Here is a 24,267-nt window from a genome sequence, read left to right on the forward strand (position 1 = left end):
TGTATATAGCCTCCACATTGACTCTGTACCAGTACCCCCTGTATATAGCCTCCACATTGACTCTGTACCAGTACCCCCTGTATATAGCCTCCACATTAACACATTGACTCTGTACCGGTACCCCTTGTATATAACCTCCACATTGACTCTGTACCAGTACCCCCTGTATATAGCCTCCACATTGACTCTGTACCAGTACCCCCTGTATATAGCCTCCACATTGACTCTGTACCAGTACCCCCTGTATATAGCCTCCACATTGACTCTGTACCAGTACCCCTGTATATAGCCTCCACATTGACTCTGTACCAGTACCCCCTGTATATAGCCTCCACATTGACTCTGTACCAGTACCCCCTGTATATAGCCTCCACTTTGACTCTGTACCAGTACCCCCTGTATATAGCCTCCACATTAACACATTGACTCTGTACCGGTACCCCCTGTATATAACCTCCACATTGACTCTGTACCAGTACCCCCTGTATATAGCCTCCACATTGACTCTGTACCAGTACCCCCTGTATATAGCCTCCACATTGACTCTGTACTGGTTCCCCCTGTATATAACCTCCACATTGACTCTGTACCAGTACCCCCTGTATATAACCTCCACATTGACTCTGTACCAGTACCACCTGTATATAGCCTCCACATTGACTCTGTACCAGTACCCCCTGTATATAGCCTCCACATTGACTCTGTACTGGTTCCCCCTGTATATAACCTCCACATTGACTCTGTACCAGTACCCCCTGTATATAACCTCCACATTGACTCTGTACCAGTACCCCCTGTATATAGCCTCCACATTGACTCTGTACCAGTACCCCCTGTATATAGCCTCCACATTGACTCTGTACCAGTACCCCCTGTATATAGCCTCCACATTGACTCTGTACCAGTACCCCTGTATATAGCCTCCACATTGACTCTGTACCAGTACCCCTGTATATAACCTCCACATTGACTCTGTACCAGTACCCCCTGTATATAGCCTCCACATTGACTCTGTACCAGTACCCCCTGTATATAACCTCCACATTGACTCTGTACCAGTACCACCTGTATATAGCCTCCACATTGACTCTGTACCAGTACCCCCTGTATATAGCCTCCCCATTGACTCTGTACTGGTTCCCCCTGTATATAACCTCCACATTGACTCTGTACCAGTACCCCCTGTATATAGCCTCCACATTGACTCTGTACCAGTACCCCCTGTATATAGCCTCCACATTGACTCTGTACCAGTACCCCCTGTATATAGCCTCCACATTGACTCTGTACCAGTACCCCCTGTATATAGCCTCCACATTGACACATTGACTCTGTACCAGTACCACCTGTATATAGCCTCCACATTGACACATTGACTCTGTACCAGTACCCCCTGTATATAGCCTCCACATTGACACATTGACTCTGTACCAGTACCCCCTGTATATAGCCTCCACATTGACTCTGTACCAGTACCCCCTGTATATAGCCTCCACATTGACTCTGTACCAGTACCCCCTGTATATAGCCTCCACATTGACACATTGACTCTGTACCAGTACCACCTGTATATAACCTCCACATTGACTCTGTACCAGTACCCCCTGTATATAGCCTCCACATTGACACATTGACTCTGTACCAGTACCACCTGTATATAACCTCCACATTGACTCTGTACTGGTACCCCCTGTATATAGCCTCCACATTGACACATTGACTCTGTACCAGTACCCCCTGTATATAGCCTCCACATTGACACATTGACTCTGTACCAGTACCCCCTGTATATAGCCTCCACATTGACACATTGACTCTGTACCAGTACCACCTGTATATAGCCTCCACATTGACACATTGACTCTGTACCAGTACCCCCTGTATATAACCTCCACATTGACTCTGTACCAGTACCCCCTGTATATAGCCTCCACATTGACTCTGTACCAGTACCCCCTGTATATAACCTCCACATTGACTCTGTACCAGTACCCCCTGTATATAGCCTCCACATTGACTCTGTACCAGTACCCCCTGTATATAGCCTCCACATTGACTCTGTACCAGTACCCCCTGTATATAGCCTCCACATTGACTCTGTACCAGTACCCCTGTATATAACCTCCACATTGACTCTGTACCGGTACCCCTGTATATAACCTCCACATTGACTCTGTACCAGTACCCCTGTATATAACCTCCACATTGACTCTGTACCAGTACCCCCTGTATATAGCCTCCACATTGACTCTGTACCAGTACCCCCTGTATATAGCCTCCACATTGACACATTGACTCTGTACCGGTACCCCCTGTATATAGCCTCCACATTGACTCTGTACCAGTACCCCCTGTATATAGCCTCCACATTGACTCTGTACCAGTACCCCCTGTATATAACCTCCACATTGACTCTGTACTGGTACCCCCTGTATATAACCTCCACATTGACTCTGTACTGGTACCCCCTGTATATAGCCTCCACATTGACTCTGTACTGGTACCACCTGTATATAGCCTCCACATTGACTCTGTACCAGTACCCCCTGTATATAGCCTCCACATTGACTCTGTACCAGTACCCCCTGTATATAGCCTCCACATTGACACATTGACTCTGTACCAGTACCCCCTGTATATAGCCTCCACATTGACTCTGTACCAGTACCCCCTGTATATAGCCTCCACATTGACTCTGTACCAGTACCCCCTGTATATAGCCTCCACATTGACTCTGTACTGGTACCCCCTGTATATAGCCTCCACATTGACTCTGTACCAGTACCACCTGTATATAGCCTCCACATTGACTCTGTACCAGTACCCCCTGTATATAGCCTCCACATTGACACATTGACTCTGTACCGGTACCCCCTGTATATAGCCTCCACATTGACTCTGTACCAGTACCCCCTGTATATAGCCTCCACATTGACTCTGTACCAGTACCCCCTGTATATAGCCTCCACATTGACTCTGTACCAGTACCCCTGTATATAGCCTCCACATTGACTCTGTACCAGTACCCCTGTATATAGCCTCCACATTGACTCTGTACCAGTACCCCCTGTATATAACCTCCACATTGACTCTGTACCAGTACCCCCTGTATATAACCTCCACATTGACTCTGTACCAGTACCCCCTGTATATAACCTCCACATTGACTCTGTACCAGTACCCCCTGTATATAGCCTCCACATTGACTCTGTACCGGTACCCCCTGTATATAACCTCCACATTGACTCTGTACTGGTACCACCTGTATATAACCTCCACATTGACTCTGTACTGGTACCACCTGTATATAACCTCCACATTGACTCTGTACCAGTACCCCCTGTATATAATCTCCACATTGACTCTGTACCAGTACCCCCTGTATATAACCTCCACATTGACTCTGTACCAGTACCCCCTGTATATAACCTCCACATTGACACATTGACTCTGTACCGGTACCCCCTGTATATAGCCTCCACATTGACACATTGACTCTGTACCAGTACCCCCTGTATATAACCTCCACATTGACTCTGTACCAGTACCCCCTGTATATAACCTCCACATTGACTCTGTACCAGTACCCCCTGTATATAGCCTCCACATTGACTCTGTACTGGTACCACCTGTATATAGCCTCCACATTGACTCTGTACCAGTACCCCCTGTATATAGCCTCCACATTGACTCTGTACCAGTACCCCCTGTATATAACCTCCACATTGACTCTGTACCAGTACCCCCTGTATATAACCTCCACATTGACTCTGTACCAGTACCCCCTGTATATAACCTCCACATTGACTCTGTACCGGTACCCCCTGTATATAACCTCCACATTGACTCTGTACCAGTACCCCCTGTATATAGCCTCCACATTGACTCTGTACCGGTACCCCCTGTATATAACCTCCACATTGACTCTGTACCAGTACCCCCTGTATATAGCCTCCACATTGACTCTGTACCGGTACCCCCTGTATATAACCTCCACATTGACTCTGTACTGGTACCACCTGTATATAACCTCCACATTGACTCTGTACTGGTACCACCTGTATATAACCTCCACATTGACTCTGTACCAGTACCCCCTGTATATAACCTCCACATTGACTCTGTACCAGTACCCCCTGTATATAACCTCCACATTGACTCTGTACCAGTACCCCCTGTATATAACCTCCACATTGACTCTGTACCGGTACCCCCTGTATATAGCCTCCACATTGACACATTGACTCTGTACCAGTACCCCCTGTATATAACCTCCACATTGACTCTGTACCAGTACCCCCTGTATATAACCTCCACATTGACTCTGTACCAGTACCCCCTGTATATAGCCTCCACATTGACTCTGTACTGGTACCCCCTGTATATAGCCTCCACATTGACTCTGTACCAGTATCCCCTGTATATAACCTCCACATTGACACATTGACTCTGTACTGGTACCCCCTGTATATAACCTCCACATTGACTCTGTACCAGTACCCCCTGTATATAACCTCCACATTGACTCTGTACCAGTACCCCCTGTATATAGCCTCCACATTGACTCTGTACCAGTACCCCCTGTATATAACCTCCACATTGACTCTGTACCAGTACCCCCTGTATATAGCCTCCACATTGACTCTGTACCAGTACCCCCTGTATATAACCTCCACATTGACTCTGTACCAGTACCCCCTGTATATAACCTCCACATTGACTCTGTACCAGTACCCCTGTATATAACCTCCACATTGACTCTGTACCAGTACCCCTGTATATAGCCTCCACATTGACTCTGTACCAGTACCCCTGTATATAGCCTCCACATTGACTCTGTACCAGTACCCCTGTATATAACCTCCACATTGACTCTGTACCAGTACCCCCTGTATATAACCTCCACATTGACTCTGTACCAGTACCCCTGTATATAGCCTCCACATTGACTCTGTACCAGTACCCCCTGTATATAACCTCCACATTGACTCTGTACCAGTACCCCCTGTATATAACCTCCACATTGACACATTGACTCTGTACTGGTATCCCCTGTATATAACCTCCACATTGACACATTGACTCTGTACCAGTACCCCCTGTATATAGCCTCCACATTGACTCTGTACCAGTACCCCCTGTATATAACCTCCACATTGACTCTGTACCAGTACCCCCTGTATATAGCCTCCACATTGACTCTGTACTGGTACCCCCTGTATATAGCCTCCACATTGACTCTGTACCAGTACCCCCTGTATATAACCTCCACATTGACTCTGTACTGGTACCCCCTGTATATAACCTCCACATTGACTCTGTACCAGTACCCCCTGTATATAGCCTCCACATTGACTCTGTACTGGTACCACCTGTATATAACCTCCACATTGACTCTGTACCAGTACCCCCTGTATATAACCTCCACATTGACTCTGTACTGGTTCCCCCTGTATATAACCTCCACATTGACTCTGTACCAGTACCCCCTGTATATAACCTCCACATTGACTCTGTACCAGTACCCCCTGTATATAGCCTCCACATTGACTCTGTACCAGTACCCCCTGTATATAACCTCCACATTGACTCTGTACCAGTACCCCTGTATATAACCTCCACATTGACTCTGTACCAGTACCCCTGTATATAACCTCCACATTGACTCTGTACCAGTACCCCTGTATATAACCTCCACATTGACTCTGTACCAGTACCCCCTGTATATAGCCTCCACATTGACTCTGTACCGGTACCCCCTGTATATAACCTCCACATTGACTCTGTACCGGTACCCCCTGTATATAGCCTCCACATTGACTCTGTACCAGTACCCCCTGTATATAACCTCCACATTGACACATTGACTCTGTACTGGTACCCCCTGTATATAACCTCCACATTGACTCTGTACCAGTACCCCCTGTATATAACCTCCACATTGACTCTGTACCAGTACCCCCTGTATATAGCCTCCACATTGACTCTGTACCAGTACCCCTGTATATAACCTCCACATTGACTCTGTACCAGTACCCCTGTATATAGCCTCCACATTGACTCTGTACCAGTACCCCCTGTATATAACCTCCACATTGACTCTGTACCAGTACCCCCTGTATATAACCTCCACATTGACTCTGTACCAGTACCCCCTGTATATAGCCTCCACATTGACTCTGTACCAGTACCCCCTGTATATAGCCTCCACATTGACTCTGTACCAGTACCCCCTGTATATAACCTCCACATTGACTCTGTACCAGTACCCCCTGTATATAACCTCCACATTGACTCTGTACCAGTACCCCCTGTATATAGCCTCCACATTGACTCTGTACCAGTACCCCCTGTATATAACCTCCACATTGACTCTGTACCAGTACCCCCTGTATATAACCTCCACATTGACACATTGACTCTGTACTGGTATCCCCTGTATATAACCTCCACATTGACACATTGACTCTGTACCAGTACCCCCTGTATATAGCCTCCACATTGACTCTGTACTGGTACCCCCTGTATATAACCTCCACATTGACTCTGTACCAGTACCCCCTGTATATAGCCTCCACATTGACTCTGTACCAGTACCCCCTGTATATAACCTCCACATTGACTCTGTACTGGTACCCCCTGTATATAACCTCCACATTGACTCTGTACTAGTACCCCCTGTATATAGCCTCCACATTGACTCTGTACCAGTACCCCCTGTATATAACCTCCACATTGACTCTGTACCGGTTCCCCCTGTATATAACCTCCACATTGACTCTGTACCAGTACCCCCTGTATATAACCTCCACATTGACTCTGTACCAGTACCCCCTGTATATAACCTCCACATTGACTCTGTACTGGTTCCCCCTGTATATAACCTCCACATTGACTCTGTACCAGTACCCCCTGTATATAACCTCCACATTGACTCTGTACCAGTACCCCCTGTATATAGCCTCCACATTGACTCTGTACCAGTACCCCCTGTATATAACCTCCACATTGACTCTGTACCAGTACCCCTGTATATAACCTCCACATTGACTCTGTACCAGTACCCCCTGTATATAACCTCCACATTGACTCTGTACCAGTACCCCCTGTATATAACCTCCACATTGACTCTGTACCAGTACCCCCTGTATATAACCTCCACATTGACTCTGTACCAGTACCCCCTGTATATAGCCTCCACATTGACTCTGTACCGGTACCCCCTGTATATAACCTCCACATTGACTCTGTACCGGTACCCCCTGTATATAACCTCCACATTGACTCTGTACCGGTACCCCCTGTATATAGCCTCCACATTGACTCTGTACCGGTACCCCTGTATATAACCTCCACATTGACTCTGTACTGGTACCCCTGTATATAGCCTCCACATTGACACATTGACTCTGTACCAGTACCCCCTGTATATAGCCTCCACATTGACTCTGTACCAGTACCCCCTGTATATAGCCTCCACATTGACTCTGTACCAGTACCCCCTGTATATAGCCTCCACATTGACTCTGTACCAGTACCCCTGTATATAGCCTCCACATTGACTCTGTACCAGTACCCCCTGTATATAACCTCCACATTGACTCTGTACCAGTACCCCTGTATATAACCTCCACATTGACTCTGTACCAGTACCCCCTGTATATAGCCTCCACATTGACTCTGTACCAGTACCCCCTGTATATAACCTCCACATTGACTCTGTACCAGTACCCCCTGTATATAACCTCCACATTGACTCTGTACCAGTACCCCCTGTATATAACCTCCACATTGACTCTGTACCAGTACCCCCTGTATATAACCTCCACATTGACTCTGTACCAGTACCCCCTGTATATAACCTCCACATTGACTCTGTACCAGTACCCCCTGTATATAGCCTCCACATTGACTCTGTACCGGTACCCCCTGTATATAACCTCCACATTGACTCTGTACCGGTACCCCCTGTATATAACCTCCACATTGACTCTGTACCGGTACCCCCTGTATATAGCCTCCACATTGACTCTGTACCGGTACCCCCTGTATATAACCTCCACATTGACTCTGTACTGGTACCCCCTGTATATAGCCTCCACATTGACACATTGACTCTGTACCAGTACCCCCTGTATATAGCCTCCACATTGACTCTGTACCAGTACCCCCTGTATATAGCCTCCACATTGACTCTGTACCAGTACCCCCTGTATATAGCCTCCACATTGACTCTGTACCAGTACCCCCTGTATATAGCCTCCACATTGACTCTGTACCAGTACCCCCTGTATATAACCTCCACATTGACTCTGTACCAGTACCCCCTGTATATAGCCTCCACATTGACTCTGTACCAGTACCCCCTGTATATAGCCACCACATTGACTCTGTACCAGTACCCCCTGTATATAACCTCCACATTGACTCTGTACCAGTACCCCCTGTATATAACCTCCACATTGACTCTGTACCAGTACCCCCTGTATATAACCTCCACATTGACTCTGTACCAGTACCCCCTGTATATAGCCTCCACATTGACTCTGTACTGGTACCCCCTGTATATAGCCTCCACATTGACTCTGTACCAGTACCCCCTGTATATAACCTCCACATTGACTCTGTACCAGTACCCCCTGTATATAACCTCCACATTGACTCTGTACCAGTACCCCCTGTATATAGCCTCCACATTGACTCTGTACCAGTACTACCTGTATATAACCTCCACATTGACTCTGTACCAGTACCCCCTGTATATAACCTCCACATTGACTCTGTACCAGTACCCCCTGTATATAACCTCCACATTGACTCTGTACCAGTACCCCCTGTATATAGCCTCCACATTGACTCTGTACCAGTACCCCCTGTATATAACCTCCACATTGACTCTGTACCAGTACCCCCTGTATATAACCTCCACATTGACTCTGTACCAGTTCCCCCTGTATATAGATCCGCTATTGTTATTTATTTAAAGATCAAATTATGAAGAGGACTGAATCAGGACAAGGAAAGATCAAATTATGAAGAGGACTGAATCAGGACAAGGAAAGATCAAATTATGAAGAGGACCGAATCAGGACAAGGAAGGATCAAATTATGTAGAGGACCGAATCAGGACAAGGAAAGATCAAATTATGTAGAGGACTGAATCAGGACAAGGAAAGATCAAATTATGTAGAGGACTGAATCAGGACAAGGAAGGATCATTTCGATATGAATTAAATGTTAAAAGTAAAACAGGTTATTGAATTGAAGCAATAATGCATGAGAACATTTCTATTCAATAACACAAACTAAAATATCAACTAATACTGTCTGATACCCCTGTCTCTAACAGATATAGCGCAGGCATACGCCTGTCTTTAGTTCTATTTCTGAGGTTGAGAGACGGCCAACCACACTGGCGGAATGGTTTCTGTAAGCACAGTTTCTAGCCAACCACACTGGTCTATTCTAAACCGGAATGGTTTCTGTCAGCACAGTTTCTAGCCAACCACACTGGTTGTCTATTCTAAACAGGAATGGTTTCTGTCAGCACAGTTTCTAGCCAACCACACTGGTTGTCTATTCTAAACAGGAATGGTTTCTGTCAGCACAGTTTCTAGCCAACCACACTGGTTGTCTATTCTAAACAGGAATGGTTTCTGTCAGCACAGTTTCTAGCCAACCACACTGGTTGTCTATTCTAAACAGGAATGGTTTCTGTAAGCACAGTTTCTAGCCAACCACGCTGGTTGTCTATTCTAAACAGGAATGGTTTCTGTAAGCACAGTTTCTAGCCAACCACGCTGGTTGTCTATTCTAAACAGGAATGGTTTCTGTAAGCACAGTTTCTAGCCAACCACGCTGGTTGTCTATTCTAAACAGGAATGGTTTCTGTAAGCACAGTTTCTAGCCAACCACACTGGTTGTCTATTCTAAACAGGAATGGTTTCTGTAAGCACAGTTTCTAGCCAACCACACTGGTCTATTCTAAACAGGAATGGCTTCTGTAAGCACAGTTTCTAGCCAACCACACTGGTCTATTCTAAACAGGAATGGCTTCTGTAAGCACAGTTTCTAGCCAACCACACTGGTCTATTCTAAACAGGAATGGTTTCTATGCTGGCCGTCTGTATTCTTTTCCCTTGCTAGCTAGCCAACTAAAGCTGACAGTTGCATCACCTTTGTTTATTTGTTATATACACATGATGAATGTGGGGTAAACATTGTTATTTATTATTTATTTAACCTTTATTTCATTATACTGCTCAATGTCCCACTACATACTATTTTTTTAAATGATTTTCACCTTTATTTAACTAGGCAAGTCAGTTAAGAACAAATTCGTATTTACATTGACGGCCTACGCCGGCAATGAGACGCTTCGTTACAGGTTTATCTCTGGACAGAGCAACAACAGTATACAATTAAAATGAGAGAGAAACAGGATTTTGCAAGAATAAATATAATAGAAGATAGTCAACTAATTTAAAACGGATGTTTCCAACCTGGGCTGGAGAATTGTGCAGTAGACCGTGTTAGTCTACTGTAGACCGTGTTAGTCTACTGCAGACCGTGTTAGTCTACTGCAGACCGTGTTAGTCTACTGCAGACCGTGTTAGTCTACTGCAGACCGTGTTAGTCTACTGCAGACCGTGTTAGTCTACTGCAGACCGTGTTAGTCTACTGCAGACCGTGTTAGTCTACTGCAGACCGTGTTAGTCTACTGCAGACCGTGTTAGTCTACTGCAGACCGTGTTAGTCTACTGCAGACCGTGTTAGTCTACTGCAGACCGTGTTAGTCTACTGCAGACCGTGTTAGTCTACTGCAGACTGTGTTAGTCTACTGCAGACCGTGTTAGTCTACTGCAGACCGTGTTAGTCTACTGCAGACCGCGTTAGTCTACTGCAGACCGCGTTAGTCTACTGCAGACCGCGTTAGTCTAATGTAGACCGCGTTAGTCTACTGTAGACCGCGTTAGTTACATTTACATTTACATTTAAGTCATTTAGCAGACGCTCTTATCCAGAGCGACTTACAAATTGGTGCATTCACCTTATGACATCCAGTGGGACAGTCACTTAACAATAGTGCATCTAAAACTTAGGGGGGGTGGGGTGAGAGGGATTACTTATCCTATCCTAGGTATTCCTTAAAGAGGTGGGGTTTCAGGTGTCTCCGGTTTCAGGTGTCTCCGTTAGTCTACTGTAGACCGCGTTCAAATCCCCAAGCTGACAAGGTACAAATCTGTCATTCTGCCCCTGAACGAGGCAGTTAACCCACTGTTCCCAGGCCGTCATTGAAAATAAGAATTGGTTCTTAACTGACTTGCCTAGTTAAATAAAGGTGAAAATCATTAAAAAAAATAGTAGTGGGACATTGAGCAGGAAAATATCATTCAGTTTTGCATTTTGATGGAAGGACCAATTATGTTCATGTCTTATCATAATCTTGAGCAAATCAATACATTTTTAATTAGTTCAATACATTTGGTTGATTTCCTACGATGATCAATACATTTAGTAGATTTCCTACGATGATCAATACATTTAGTAGATTTCCTATGATGATCAATACATTTAGTTGATTTCCTATGATGATCAAGATATTTAGTAGATTTCCTATGATGATCAATACATTTAGTTGATTTCCTACGACGATCAAGACATTTTCTATACATTTTCTGAATTCTGTTTTAATGTCTGGAATCCCTGATTCCGTCCTGCACATCGGCGATTTGATTGGGTCTCACAGGTGGCACGGTTTATACAATTCCCCTCTGTTACACACCAAATGTTAGGCAAGAAGCATGGGGTAAAAATGGAGGTTAGTTTCTGAATTGCCAGGCTGGGCTGTGGGACAGTGGACGCGTAGGGAGGATTCAAATGGAACTATTAAAGAGATGCAACGAGGCCCTTTATCTACTTCCCTAGAGGCAGATGAACTGATGAATACCATGTTATGTCTCTGTGTCAAGTATGAAGGAAGCTACAGGTAGTTTCTGCTAGCATGCTAGCAGATACTATAGACTGCCAGTGATTATGCTAACGCTAGTTAGCAATTGCGCTACGGCTAGTTAGCCACTGCCGTCAAACTGCACGCACAGACATACACATGGTATCCATGAGTTCATCTGACTCTGTGGAAGTAGATATTGTGAAAATTCCGAAATATCCCTTTAACAGGCATTACCTGTGGATTATTGGGATTTAACTAACAGCTATCAACCAATCAGCATCCAGGATCCAAACGTACCGTTTTGGATCGAGTCTAGATTAAACCTCATGGGAAGACAGTTTAATCATGTGGAGGTTTCATTTCTGTTTAACCAAATACTCTGTTTGTCTTCGGCAGGAGAGAGGCCAGACTTTCCCTCTGACAACGGGAAGAGTCCCTCAGGGGAACCAGACCCAGAGACACCCAAACCAGTGAGACCACACCACTGCTCCCACTGTGGAAAGACTTTTACCTGGTTATCAAAGCTGAAAGAGCACGAGAGAACCCACACTGGAGAAAAGCCTTACCAATGTGCCATTTGTGGCAAGACTTTTACCCAGTTAGGGGGATTTCAATATCATGAGCGGACACACAGAGAAAAAAAGACCTACCACTGCTCTCAGAATGGAACGACATTTACCCAGTTGGGGAACCTGAAAAAGAACGACAGAATTCTCACACAAGGAGAGAAGACAAACCACTGCTCCCAGTGCGGAAAGGGTTTTAAATGGTTATCCAAGCTGAAAGAGCACGAGAGGACCCACACAGGAGAAAAGCCTTTCCAATGCTCCCATTGTGAAAAGAAATTTAACCAGTCATCGCATCTGAAAGAGCACGAGAGAATACACACAGGAGAGAAGTCTTTCCAATGCTCCCAGTGTGGAAAGGGTTTTACCTGGTTATGGAACCTGAAAACACACGAGAGAACACACACGGGAGAAAAGCCGTACCGATGCTCCCTGTGTGGAAAGACTTTTACCCAGTTAGGGGGCTTTAAATATCATGAGAGAACACACGCAGAAAAAAAGACCTACCACTGCGCTCAGTGTGAAAAGACATTTACCCGGTTAGGGAACCTGAAAAAGCATGAGACAATACACACACAGGAGGAGACAATACACACACAGGAGGAGACAATACACACACAGGAGGAGACAATACACACACAGGAGGAGACAATGCACACACAGGAGGAGACAATGCACACACAGGAGGAGACAATGCACACACAGGAGGAGACAATGCACACACAGGAGGAGACAATGCACACACAGGAGGAGACAATGCACACACAGGAGGAGACAATACACACACAGGAGGAGACAATGCACACACTGGAGGAGACAATGCACACACTGGAGACGACAATACACACACAGTAAGTCGCTCTGGATAAGAGCGTCTGCTAAATGACTTAAATGTAATGTAAATGGAGGAGACAATACACAATACACACACAGGAGGAGACAATACACACACAGGAGGAGACAATACACACACAGGAGGAGAAGGCTCCCAGTGCGGAGAGACTTTAAGTCAGTTGGGGAACCTGAAAGAGCATGAAATGACACATAAAGGATAGAAACCAGGGGTGAATTCGCCACCTGGTAATTCTGGCCAATGCCAGATGGGCTGGACCATTTTTTAGTTGGGGGGTTAAAATTGACACACATGTATTTAAAAAAAATATATATATTAAATACAAAAATGAAAAAGGTGACATGGCCTGCAGCCTATGGACCTGTTAATATATATTTTTGTGCAATTTCTAAGTTACACTAATGAACCTTTGACTGGTCAGTGCAGTAGAACCTTCACTGGGCAACGGCCGGCCCCCTTAGTAAGTTGGGCTGGCCAATTTTCCCATTCAAAGTCAAACGCAATATAGGCATCAGCATGGAGACGCCAATATAGGCTCCGACTGTCATTAGTAAGAGAGCCAATATAGACTGTCATCAGTTAGACAGCCAATATAGACTGTCATCAGTTAGACAGCCAATATAGACTGTCATCAGTTAGACAGCCAATATAGACTGTCATCAGTTAGACAGCCAATATAGACTGTCATCAGTTAGACAGCCAATATAGACTGTCATCAGTTAGACAGCCAATATAGACTGACATCAGTAAGACAGATTGTAAGACAGAAGGCTACAACCTTCTCTGTCTGTTGTAACTAAGGATATTACACTAGCAGAAGGCTACAACCTTCTCTGGCTGTTGTAACTAAGGATATTACAGTAGCAGAAGGCTACAACCTTCTCTGGCTGTTGTAACTAAGCATATTACAGTAGCAGAAGGCTACAACCTTCTCTGGCTGTTGTAACTAAGGATATTACAGTAGCAGAAGGCTACAACCTTCTCTGGCTGTTGTAACTAAGGATATTACAGTAGCAGAAGGCTACAACCTTCTCTGGCTGTAGGGATATTACAGTAGCAGAAGGCTACAACCTTCTCTGGCTGTAAGGATATTACAGTAGCAGAAGGCTACAACCTTCTCTGACTGTTGTAACTAAGGATATTACAGTAGCAGAAGGCTACAACCTTCTCTGGCTGTAAGGATATTACAGTAGCAGAAGGCTACAACCTTCTCTGGCTGTAAGGATATTACAGTAGCAGAAGGATACAACCTTCTCTGACTGTAAGGATATTACAGTAGCAGAAGGATACAACCTTCTCTGACTGTTGTAACTAAGGATATTACAGTAGCAGAAGGCTACAACCTTCTCTGTCTGTTGTAACTAAGGATATTACAGTAGCAGAAGGCTACAACCTTCTCTGGCTGTTGTAACTAAGGATATTACAGTAGCAGAAGGCTACAACCTTCTCTGGCTGTTGTAACTAAGGATATTACAGTAGCAGAAGGCTACAACCTTCTCTGGCTGTTGTAACTAAGGATACTACAGTAGCAGAAGGCTACAACCTTCTCTGTCTGTAAGGATATTACAGTAGCAGAAGGCTACAACCTTCTCTGTCTGTAAGGATATTACAGTAGCAGAAGGCTACAACCTTCTCTGTCTGTAAGGATATTACAGTAGCAGAAGGCTACAACCTTCTCTGGCTGTTGTAACTAAGGATATTACAGTAGCAGAAGGCTACAACCTTCTCTGGCTGTAGGGATATTACAGTAGCAGAAGGCTACAACCTTCTCTGGCTGTAAGGATATTACAGTAGCAGAAGGCTACAACCTTCTCTGACTGTTGTAACTAAGGATATTACAGTAGCAGAAGGCTACAACCTTCTCTGGCTGTAAGGATATTACAGTAGCAGAAGGATACAACCTTCTCTGACTGTAAGGATATTACAGTAGCAGAAGGATACAACCTTCTCTGACTGTTGTAACTAAGGATATTACAGTAGCAGAAGGCTACAACCTTCTCTGTCTGTTGTAACTAAGGATATTACAGTAGCAGAAGGCTACAACCTTCTCTGGCTGTTGTAACTAAGGATATTACAGTAGCAGAAGGCTACAACCTTCTCTGGCTGTTGTAACTAAGGATATTACAGTAGCAGAAGGCTACAACCTTCTCTGGCTGTTGTAACTAAGGATACTACAGTAGCAGAAGGCTACAACCTTCTCTGTCTGTAAGGATATTACAGTAGCAGAAGGCTACAACCTTCTCTGTCTGTAAGGATATTACAGTAGCAGAAGGCTACAACCTTCTCTGTCTGTAAGGATATTACAGTAGCAGAAGGCTACAACCTTCTCTGTCTGTAAGGATATTACAGTAGCAGAAGGCTACAACCTTCTGGCTGTAAGGATATTATTGGGGCAAAATTATCTGCTTTTTTATCACACGTTTACATATGTGATGATGTAATCTTTATAGTTATGCTGCCATATTTTAGCCTGAGATGCTGAAAAAGAACACTACTATTTTGACTGCTTGTAATGATGCTGAAAACAGAACATTAAATGACTATTCAGACTGCCTGTCTGTGTCTTGCTTGTATGAAAAATGCTGCTGAGATCGCTGTATGCAAGGGCACACCTTTGGTTTTAGAAGACTGGCCACGTCTTTTGTATCACATTCCAATGATAAAACTGGGTGGGACAAAAACATGTCATTTTTGAATATGAGGGGGACATGCTTGCAAATGTAAAAAATAAATAAAAGAAGATCCCTTATTTCCATAAGTATTGAGACTCGAATTTGAGGCACCTAAAGACTCAGACCATGAGACACAATATTCTCTGGTCTTATGAAACCAAGATTGAACTCTTTGGCCTGAATGTCAAGCCTCACGTCTGGAGGAAACCTGACACCAGTCCCATGACAGCCTCCACTGATCTCCAGTGGTGTTTTTTGTATTAGTTTTAAACATGAGCTGGTTCAAAAAGACAAGGACCGTGTCTCGCCAGTCACTGATACAGAAATGGTTGAGAAACGCTGTACTGTATTGCCAATATTGGCTATGGCCGTCAGGTGACCGGGCGAAATCAGTGAGGGAGGCGCCCCACGCTCAAATGGAACAGTCATCTGCGCTACTCTGTCAACAATCCAGCATGGGCCAATGGCTGTAAAAAGAATGGGCAAAACCATCGATCACGTGACTCCATTCATTCCTATAGGACGAGTCAATAGCGCACGACACGCTCAGTTTGAGCTACTCCAGGAATTGACTTTGCAGGCTAGCTCAGTGCTGCCCCCTCTGAGTAACTGAAGTTGAAGGCCGACCGAGGTACTGCAGGTTGCCAGTACGATTTTACAAAAGTCGGACATCTGGTGTATTAGAAGCAATTATTCAATTATTACTATAATTGTATTCAATTTAAAAACCAAAATGGGGGGGGGGGGGGTTCTGCTAACAACGCCCGCAGTACCGCTGTCGGCCTTGACTCTCCGTGGCTTCAATGAGAGGGAATCGTTTTCCCCTGAGTGGTGCTGCGTCGTTTGAGAAAAATACAAACATCTCTTTTCCACAAAATATATGTTGACTTTTTTTTTTAAAACTATTTTGAATTGGGGAGGTAGATAAAGTGTTTATCATAGTCAATCACTTTTTTATTTTTTTAAATGTTTGTTTAACTTGGATAGGGACAAACACATTGACACATTGAACAACAATCGTCCGATGCATTTCCACTGACGTATTACAATCAAATGTTCAACACCACCAGAGTCCCTATGGGCTTTTATGGAAACAAAAATAAAGAATGAAAAAAAAAGTATATGAAAGATAAAGTATACATCTGTTGTATTGTGACACGCTGGTTGTCATTCTTCCTACTGCCCACCAGGGGGAGCTGAACTCTTCACTGGGGAAGCTGCTCGGGAAGAGCAGGAGGTTTGAGAAGGTTACGCGGATCTTTGAACACGCCTCCCAACACAACCAGGTACGACTTGCATTGTCTGTCTGTCAATGAATCAATCCCAATTAAACAATTTATTTATAAAGCCCTTTTTACATGAGTTGTCACAAATCAGCTGTCACAAAGTTATCTCATCTGTGCACCCCCCCGTCCCTGCCTCCCCACTCCGTTCCTCCCTCCCTCCCTCCCTGCCTCCCCACTCCGTTCCTCCCTCCCTCCCTGCCTCCCCACTCCGTTCCTCCCTCCCTCCCTGACTCCCCACTCCGTTCCTGCCTCCCCACTCCGTTCCTCCCTCCCTGCCTCCCCACTCCATTCCTCCCTCCCTCCCTGCCTCCCCACTCCGTTCCTCCCTCCCTCACCTGCCTCCCCACTCCGTTCCTCCCTCCCTCCCTGCCTCCCCACTCCGTTCCTCCCTCCCTCCCTGCCTCCCCACTCCGTTCCTCCCTCCCTCCCTGCCTCCCCACTCCGTTCCTCCCTCCCTCCCCCAGAGCCATGCCCAGCAGACAGAGAGACAGATAAAGGAGGAGTTTGAGAAGCTGCACCAGTTCCTGAGAGAGGAGGAGGAGGCCAGGCTAGCCAGGCTGAGGGAGGAAGAGGAGGAGAGGAATAGAGTGATGAAGGAGAAGAGAGAGAGAGTGGGAAAAGAGATGAAGCTGCTGGCTAAAACCATCCGAGAGATCGAGGAAGAGATGAAGGAAGACAGGGATGACATCGCCTTTCTGCAGGTGTGTGTGCGTGCGTGTTTGCGTGATGGCATACTGTGCATTGGCATAAATGTGATAAGACATTGCTTTGTTTTCCAGAATTACCAGGAGACAGTAAAGAGGTATGCACTCTCTCTGTCTCTCTCCCCCTGTCTCTCCCTCTGTCTCTCTCTCTCTCTCTCTCTCTCTCTCTCTCTCTCTCTCTCTCTCTCTGTCTCTCTCTCTGTCTCTCTGTCTCTCTCTCTGTCTCTCTGTCTCCCTCTGTCTCTCTATCCCTCTGTTTCTCTCTTCCTCTGTCTCTCTCTCCCTCTGTCTCTCCCTCTCTCTCTTCCTCTGTCTCCCCCTGTCTCTCTCTCCCTCTTCCTCTGTCTCCCCCTGTCTCTCTCTCCCTCTATCTCTCTCTCTCTCTCCCTTCCTCTGTCCCTCTGTCTCTCTCTCCCTGTTTCTCTCTCCCTGTTTCTCTCTCTCCCTGTTTCTCTCTCTCTCTGTTTCTCTCTCTCTCGCTCTGTGCTTCTCTTTTTGTTTTCTTTTTGACACAAATCACACGCAGACACACACAGAGCCCTGTAACAGAATAGAGTATGTGTGTTTGTAGGACGTGGCAGAGTCATGGGGAGCCAGAGGAGGTGTGTGGTCCTCTGATAGACGTATCTAAACACCTGACCAACCTCCGTTACTCCGTCTGGAACGACATGCTGCACATAACCCCTTACAGTGAGTCTGGGGGGAGGGATGGAGTTGTGTGTCCCCTATCTCCCCCTCTCACTTTGCCTCCCCCTGTCCCCCTCTTCCCCCAACCCCTCCCTTTCAGCATAACCCCTTACAGTGAGTCTGTGGGGAGGGACGAAGTGGTGTGTCCCCTATCTCCCCCTCTCACCTTCCCTCCCCCTGTCCCCCTCTTCCCCCAACCCCTCCCTTTCAGCATAACCCCTTACAGTGAGTCTGTGGGGAGGGACGAAGTGGTGTGTCCCCTATCTCCCCCTCTCACCTTCCCTCCCCGTGCCCCCTCTTCCCCCAACCCCTCCCTTTCAGCTCCAGTAACCCTGGACCCGACCACGTCCTGCCCCCTCTTCCCCCAACCCCTCCCTTTCAGCTCCAGTAACCCTGGACCCGACCACGTCCTGTCCCCCTCTTCTCCCAACCCCTCCCTTTCAGCTCCAGTAACCCTGGACCCGACCACGTCCTGCCCTCCTCTTCCCCCAACCCCTCCCTTTCAGCTCCAGTAACCCTGGACCCGACCACGTCCTGCCCCCCTCTTCTCCCAACCCCTCCCTTTCAGCTCCAGTAACCCTGGACCCGACCACGTCCTGTCCATCTCTGGTCCTCTCCCCTGGACTAACCTCTGTCCAGCTGGGAAAGGAGAGGATCCAGATCCAGCCTGCTAACCCGGAGAGATTTGACCCGATCGACTGCGCTCTGGGCTGGGAAGGATTCAGCACCGGCACCCACTGCTGGACCGTGGAGGTGGGGCACTCACTGACTGAGGATGGGTTTCACATGGCACACCGTTTGGTGCTTTTGACCAGGGCCCATAAACACACACTGATGGACGTTCTTGGTGTTTTTGACCAGGGCCCATAAACACACACTGATGGAGGTTCTTGGTGCTTTTGACCAGGGCCCATAAACACACACTGATGGAGGTTCTTGGTGTTTTTGACCAGGGCCCATAAACACACACTGATGGACGTTCTTGGTGTTTTTGACCAGGGCCCGTAAACACACACCGATGGAGGTTCTTGGTGTTTTTGACCAGGGCCCATAAACACACACCGATGGAGGTTCTTGGTGTTTTTGACCAGGGCCCATAAACACACACTGATGGAGGTTCTTGGTGTTTTTGACCAGGGCCCATAAACACATACTGATGGAGGTTCTTGGTGTTTTTGACCAGGGCCCATAAACACACACTGATGGACGTTCTTGGTGTTTTTGACCAGGGCCCATAAACACACACTGATGGAGGTTCTTGGTGCTTTTGACCAGGGCCCATAAACACACACTGATGGAGGTTCTTGGTGTTTTTGACCAGGGCCCATAAACACACACTGATGGACGTTCTTGGTGTTTTTGACCAGGGCCCGTAAACACACACCGATGGAGGTTCTTGGTGTTTTTGACCAGGGCCCATAAACACACACCGATGGAGGTTCTTGGTGTTTTTGACCAGGGCCCATAAACACACACTGATGGAGGTTCTTGGTGTTTTTGACCAGGGCCCATAAACACATACTGATGGAGGTTCTTGGTGTTTTTGACCAGGGCCCATAAACACACACTGATGGAGGTTCTTGGTGTTTTTGACCAGGGCCCATAAACACATACTGATGGAGGTTCTTGGTGTTTTTGACCAGGGCCCATAAACAAACACCGATGGAGGTTCTTGGTGTTTTTGACCAGGGCCCATAAACACACACCGATGGAGGTTGTTGGTGCTTTTGACCAGGGCCCATAAACACACACTGATGGAGGTTCTTGGTGTTTTTGACCAGGGCCCATAAACACACACTGATGGAGGTTCTTGGTGTTTTTGACCAGGGCCCATAAACACACACTGATGGAGGTTCTTGGTGTTTTTGACCAGGGCCCATAAACACACACTGATGGAGGTTCTTGGTGTTTTTGACCAGGGCCCATAAACACACACTGATGGAGGTTATTGGTGTTTTTGACCAGGGCCCATAAACACACACTGATGGAGGTTCTTGGTGTTTTTGACCAGGGCCCATAAACACACACTGATGGAGGTTCTTGGTGTTTTTGACCAGGGCCCATAAACACACACTGATGGAGGTTCTTGGTGTTTTTGACCAGGGCCCATAAACACACACTGATGGAGGTTCTTGGTGTTTTTGACCAGGGCCCATAAACACACACTGATGGAGGTTCTTGGTGTTTTTGACCAGGGCCCATAAACACACACTGATGGAGGTTCTTGGTGTTTTTGACCAGGACCCATAAACACACACTGATGGAGGTTCTTGGTGCTTTTGACCAGGGCCCATAAACACACACACGGATCTTTATTGATGGTATTGGAGGAATATTATATATATTTGTCTTTCAGGAATGTTACTTTGTAGGTACAATTCAAAATATCATTTTAAGTATTCAAGAGTATAATGATAACAAATATATCCTGCTTCAAGGTTGGAGAGAGCAGCAACTGGACAGTTGGAGTGGCCAGCCAATCTGTGCGTAGGAGGGAGGAGTTTGAGGCGTGTCCGGAGGAGGGGCTATGGACCCTCAGCCTACGGAATGGGACGTACCGTGCCATGACCACACCGTGTACCACCCTCCCTCTGGACTGGTCCCGCCCCTTTCACAGGATCAAGGTGGGGCAATAGTTAGATAAGAGGGTGTACTTGAGAGAGGGGGAGGCACACCCACAAGTATTAGAATAGAATCAAATAGATTCAGTTAATTAACTGTTGACCCTGTGTGTCTAACTTCGTCTTCTGTTTCTGTAGTTTTACCCTGTAAGACAGAGTGTCAACAACAGATTTCCTTTTTTCTTCATTTATCATTTCTTATAGATAAACCATCCTCATAAAATGAAGTTTTATGTTATCTTTAGGTGTTTCTGGACTGGGAGGAGGGTCAGGTGGAATTCTGGGATGCGATGAGGGACAAACTCCTGTTCACCTTCACGCACCGCTTCACAGAGACGCTGTATCCGTACTTCCAGAGCAGCTGTTCTAAGTGCTGGCTAGTGGTGTTACCCCAGAGAGTGTGTGTGGAGGTAGAGCTAGATCCTATCCCTGGAGATGACGATGGAGACCAGATCCCACACGACGGATCATCCAATGAGGGAGAGGATACCGAGACTAGATCCACTGACTACAGCAAGCTGACAGAAACTGGATCCCCTGTCGGAGCCCAGATCCCAATGACCGGATCTCCCAAAATCTCAACCACTGACCAGAACCAAGAGACAAGATCCCCTGACAAAATGTCAAACACCGGATCCGCTCAAAGGATGGGCCGGATCCCAAAGACTAAATCCACCGGAAAGGGAAAGATCCAACAGACTGGATTCGCTGTTCAGAAGCAGATCAAAAACACCAGATCCAATGGAAGCTACCACGTCACGAAGGATAGGCCACTAGTCCAGGTCAGGAGGACAGGATCCACTGAGAGATCCACCGAGAGATCCACTGAGAGATCCACCGAGAGATCCACAAGCAACAACACAGAGATCAAGTTGCGCTGCAGCTCAGCCCAGATCATCCAACACACAAGAGATCGCCCAACACAGACTGGATCTCCTACCTCCACAGACTAGATTCCCTACCTCCACAGACTAGATCCCCTACCTCCACAGACTAGATCCCCTACCTCCACAGACTAGATCCCCTACCTCCACAGACTAGATCCCCTACCTCCACAGACTAGATCCCCTACCTCCACAGACTAGATCCCCTACCTCCATAGACTAGATCTCCTACCTCCATGTGTATTATAGTGGAGGTAATGTTGTAATACACAGTGTATTATAGTGGAGGTAATGTTGTAATACACAGTGTATTATAGTGGAGGTAATGTTGTAACACACAGTGTATTATAGTGGAGGTAATGTTGTAACACACAGTGTATTATAGTGGAGGTAATGTAATACACAGTGTATTATAGTGGAGGTAATGTTGTAATACACAGTGTATTATAGTGGAGGTAATGTTGTAACACACAGTGTATTATAGTGGAGGTAATGTAATACACAGTGTATCATAGTGGAGGTAATGTTGTAATACACAGTGTATTATAGTGGAGGTAATGTTGTAATACACAGTGTATTATAGTGGAGGTAATGTTGTAATACACAGTGTATTATAGTGGAGGTAATGTTGTAATACACAGTGTATCATAGTGGAGGTAATGTTGTAATACACAGTGTATTATAGTGGAGGTAATGGTGTAATACACAGTGTATCATAGTGGAGGTAATGTTGTAATACACAGTGTATTATAGTGGAGGTAATGTTGTAATACATAGTGTATTATAGTGGAGGTAATGTTGTAATACACAGTGTATCATAGTGGAGGTAATGTTGTAATACACAGTGTATCATAGTGGAGGTAATGTTGTACTGCACAGTGTATTATAGTGGAGGTAATGTTGTAATACACAGTGTATTATATTGGAGGTAATGTTGTAATACACAGTGTATTATAGTGGAGGTAATGTAATACACAGTGTATTATAGTGGAGGTAATGTTGTAATACACAGTGTATTATAGTGGAGGTAATGTTGTAATACGAAGTGTATTATAGTGGAGGTAATGTTGTAATACACAGTGTATCATAGTGGAGGTAATGTTGTAATACACAGTGTATCATAGTGGAGGTAATGTTGTAATACGCAGTGTATTATAGTGGAGGTAATGTTGTAATACACAGTGTATTATAGTGGAGGTAATGTAATACACAGTGTATCATAGTGGAGGTAATGTTGTAATGCACAGTGTATCATAGTGGAGATAGTGTTGTAATACGCAGTGTATTATAGTGGAGGTAATGTAATACACAGTGTATCATAGTGGAGGTAATGTTGTAATACACAGTGTATTATAGTGGAGGTAATGTTGTAATACACAGTGTATTATAGTGGAGGTAATGTTGTAATACACAGTGTATTATAGTGGAGGTAATGTTGTAATACACAGTGTATTATAGTGGAGGTAATGTTGTAATACACAGTGTATTATAGTGGAGGTAATGTTGTAATACACAGTGTATCATAGTGGAGGTAATGTTGTAATACACAGTGTATTATAGTGGAGGTAATGTTGTAATACACAGTGTATTATAGTGGAGGTAATGTTGTAATACACAGTGTATTATAGTAGTGGTACTGTTGTAATACACAGTGTATTATAGTGGAGGTAATGTTGTACTGCACAGTGTATTATAGTGGGGGTAATGTTGTAATACACAGTGTATCATAGTGGAGGTAATGAAGCATCTGTTCTCCCAGTGTAATGTGTTTTGAATAAAGAACAAATAAAGAATGATACTGTTTGAGTGATTAAAAAAACATGTTTTAACTGGGCAAGTCAGTGAGGAACAAATTATTATTTACAATGACGGCCTAATGTGGAACAGTGACTTAACTGCCTTGTTCAAGGGCACAACAACAGATTTATACTTTGTCCGTTTGGGGACTTGATCAACATTTACATTTAAGTCATTTAGCAGACGCTCTTATCCAGAGCGACTTACAAATTGGTGCATTCACCTTATGACATCCAGTGGAACA

The 24,267-nt window shown here is 45.5% G+C and overlaps 1 protein-coding gene across 4 annotated transcripts in view; it reads left to right on the plus strand.

Moving 5' to 3' along the window:
- Positions 1 to 24,022, plus strand: part of LOC124021002 (E3 ubiquitin-protein ligase TRIM35-like) — a 45,265-nt gene extending 21,243 nt beyond the window's left edge. The window contains exons 2-9 of one of the 4 annotated variants that reach the window (XR_006836175.1): positions 17,235 to 17,330; positions 17,795 to 18,031; positions 18,110 to 18,132; positions 18,606 to 18,724; positions 19,290 to 19,474; positions 21,160 to 21,345; positions 21,588 to 22,582; positions 22,617 to 24,022. Coding sequence is in view for 1 of the 4 variants with exons in the window: in XM_046336315.1 (XP_046192271.1) it covers positions 17,235 to 17,330; positions 17,795 to 18,031; positions 18,110 to 18,132; positions 18,606 to 18,724; positions 19,290 to 19,474; positions 21,160 to 21,345; positions 21,588 to 22,295 (1,554 nt within the window). In the remaining 3 variants the exon portion in view is untranslated. Of the gene's footprint in view, positions 1 to 17,234; positions 17,331 to 17,794; positions 18,032 to 18,109; positions 18,133 to 18,605; positions 18,725 to 19,289; positions 19,475 to 21,159; positions 21,346 to 21,587 lie in introns of all 4 variants that reach the window. The other 3 variants (XR_006836176.1, XR_006836177.1, XM_046336315.1) reach the window with 3 other exon arrangements.
- The last annotated feature ends 245 nt before the right edge of the window (positions 24,023 to 24,267 follow it).

This window comes from Oncorhynchus gorbuscha, unplaced genomic scaffold, assembly GCF_021184085.1.
Source record: "Oncorhynchus gorbuscha isolate QuinsamMale2020 ecotype Even-year unplaced genomic scaffold, OgorEven_v1.0 Un_scaffold_1017, whole genome shotgun sequence".
In the NCBI taxonomy this organism is placed as follows: Eukaryota; Metazoa; Chordata; class Actinopteri; order Salmoniformes; family Salmonidae; genus Oncorhynchus; species Oncorhynchus gorbuscha.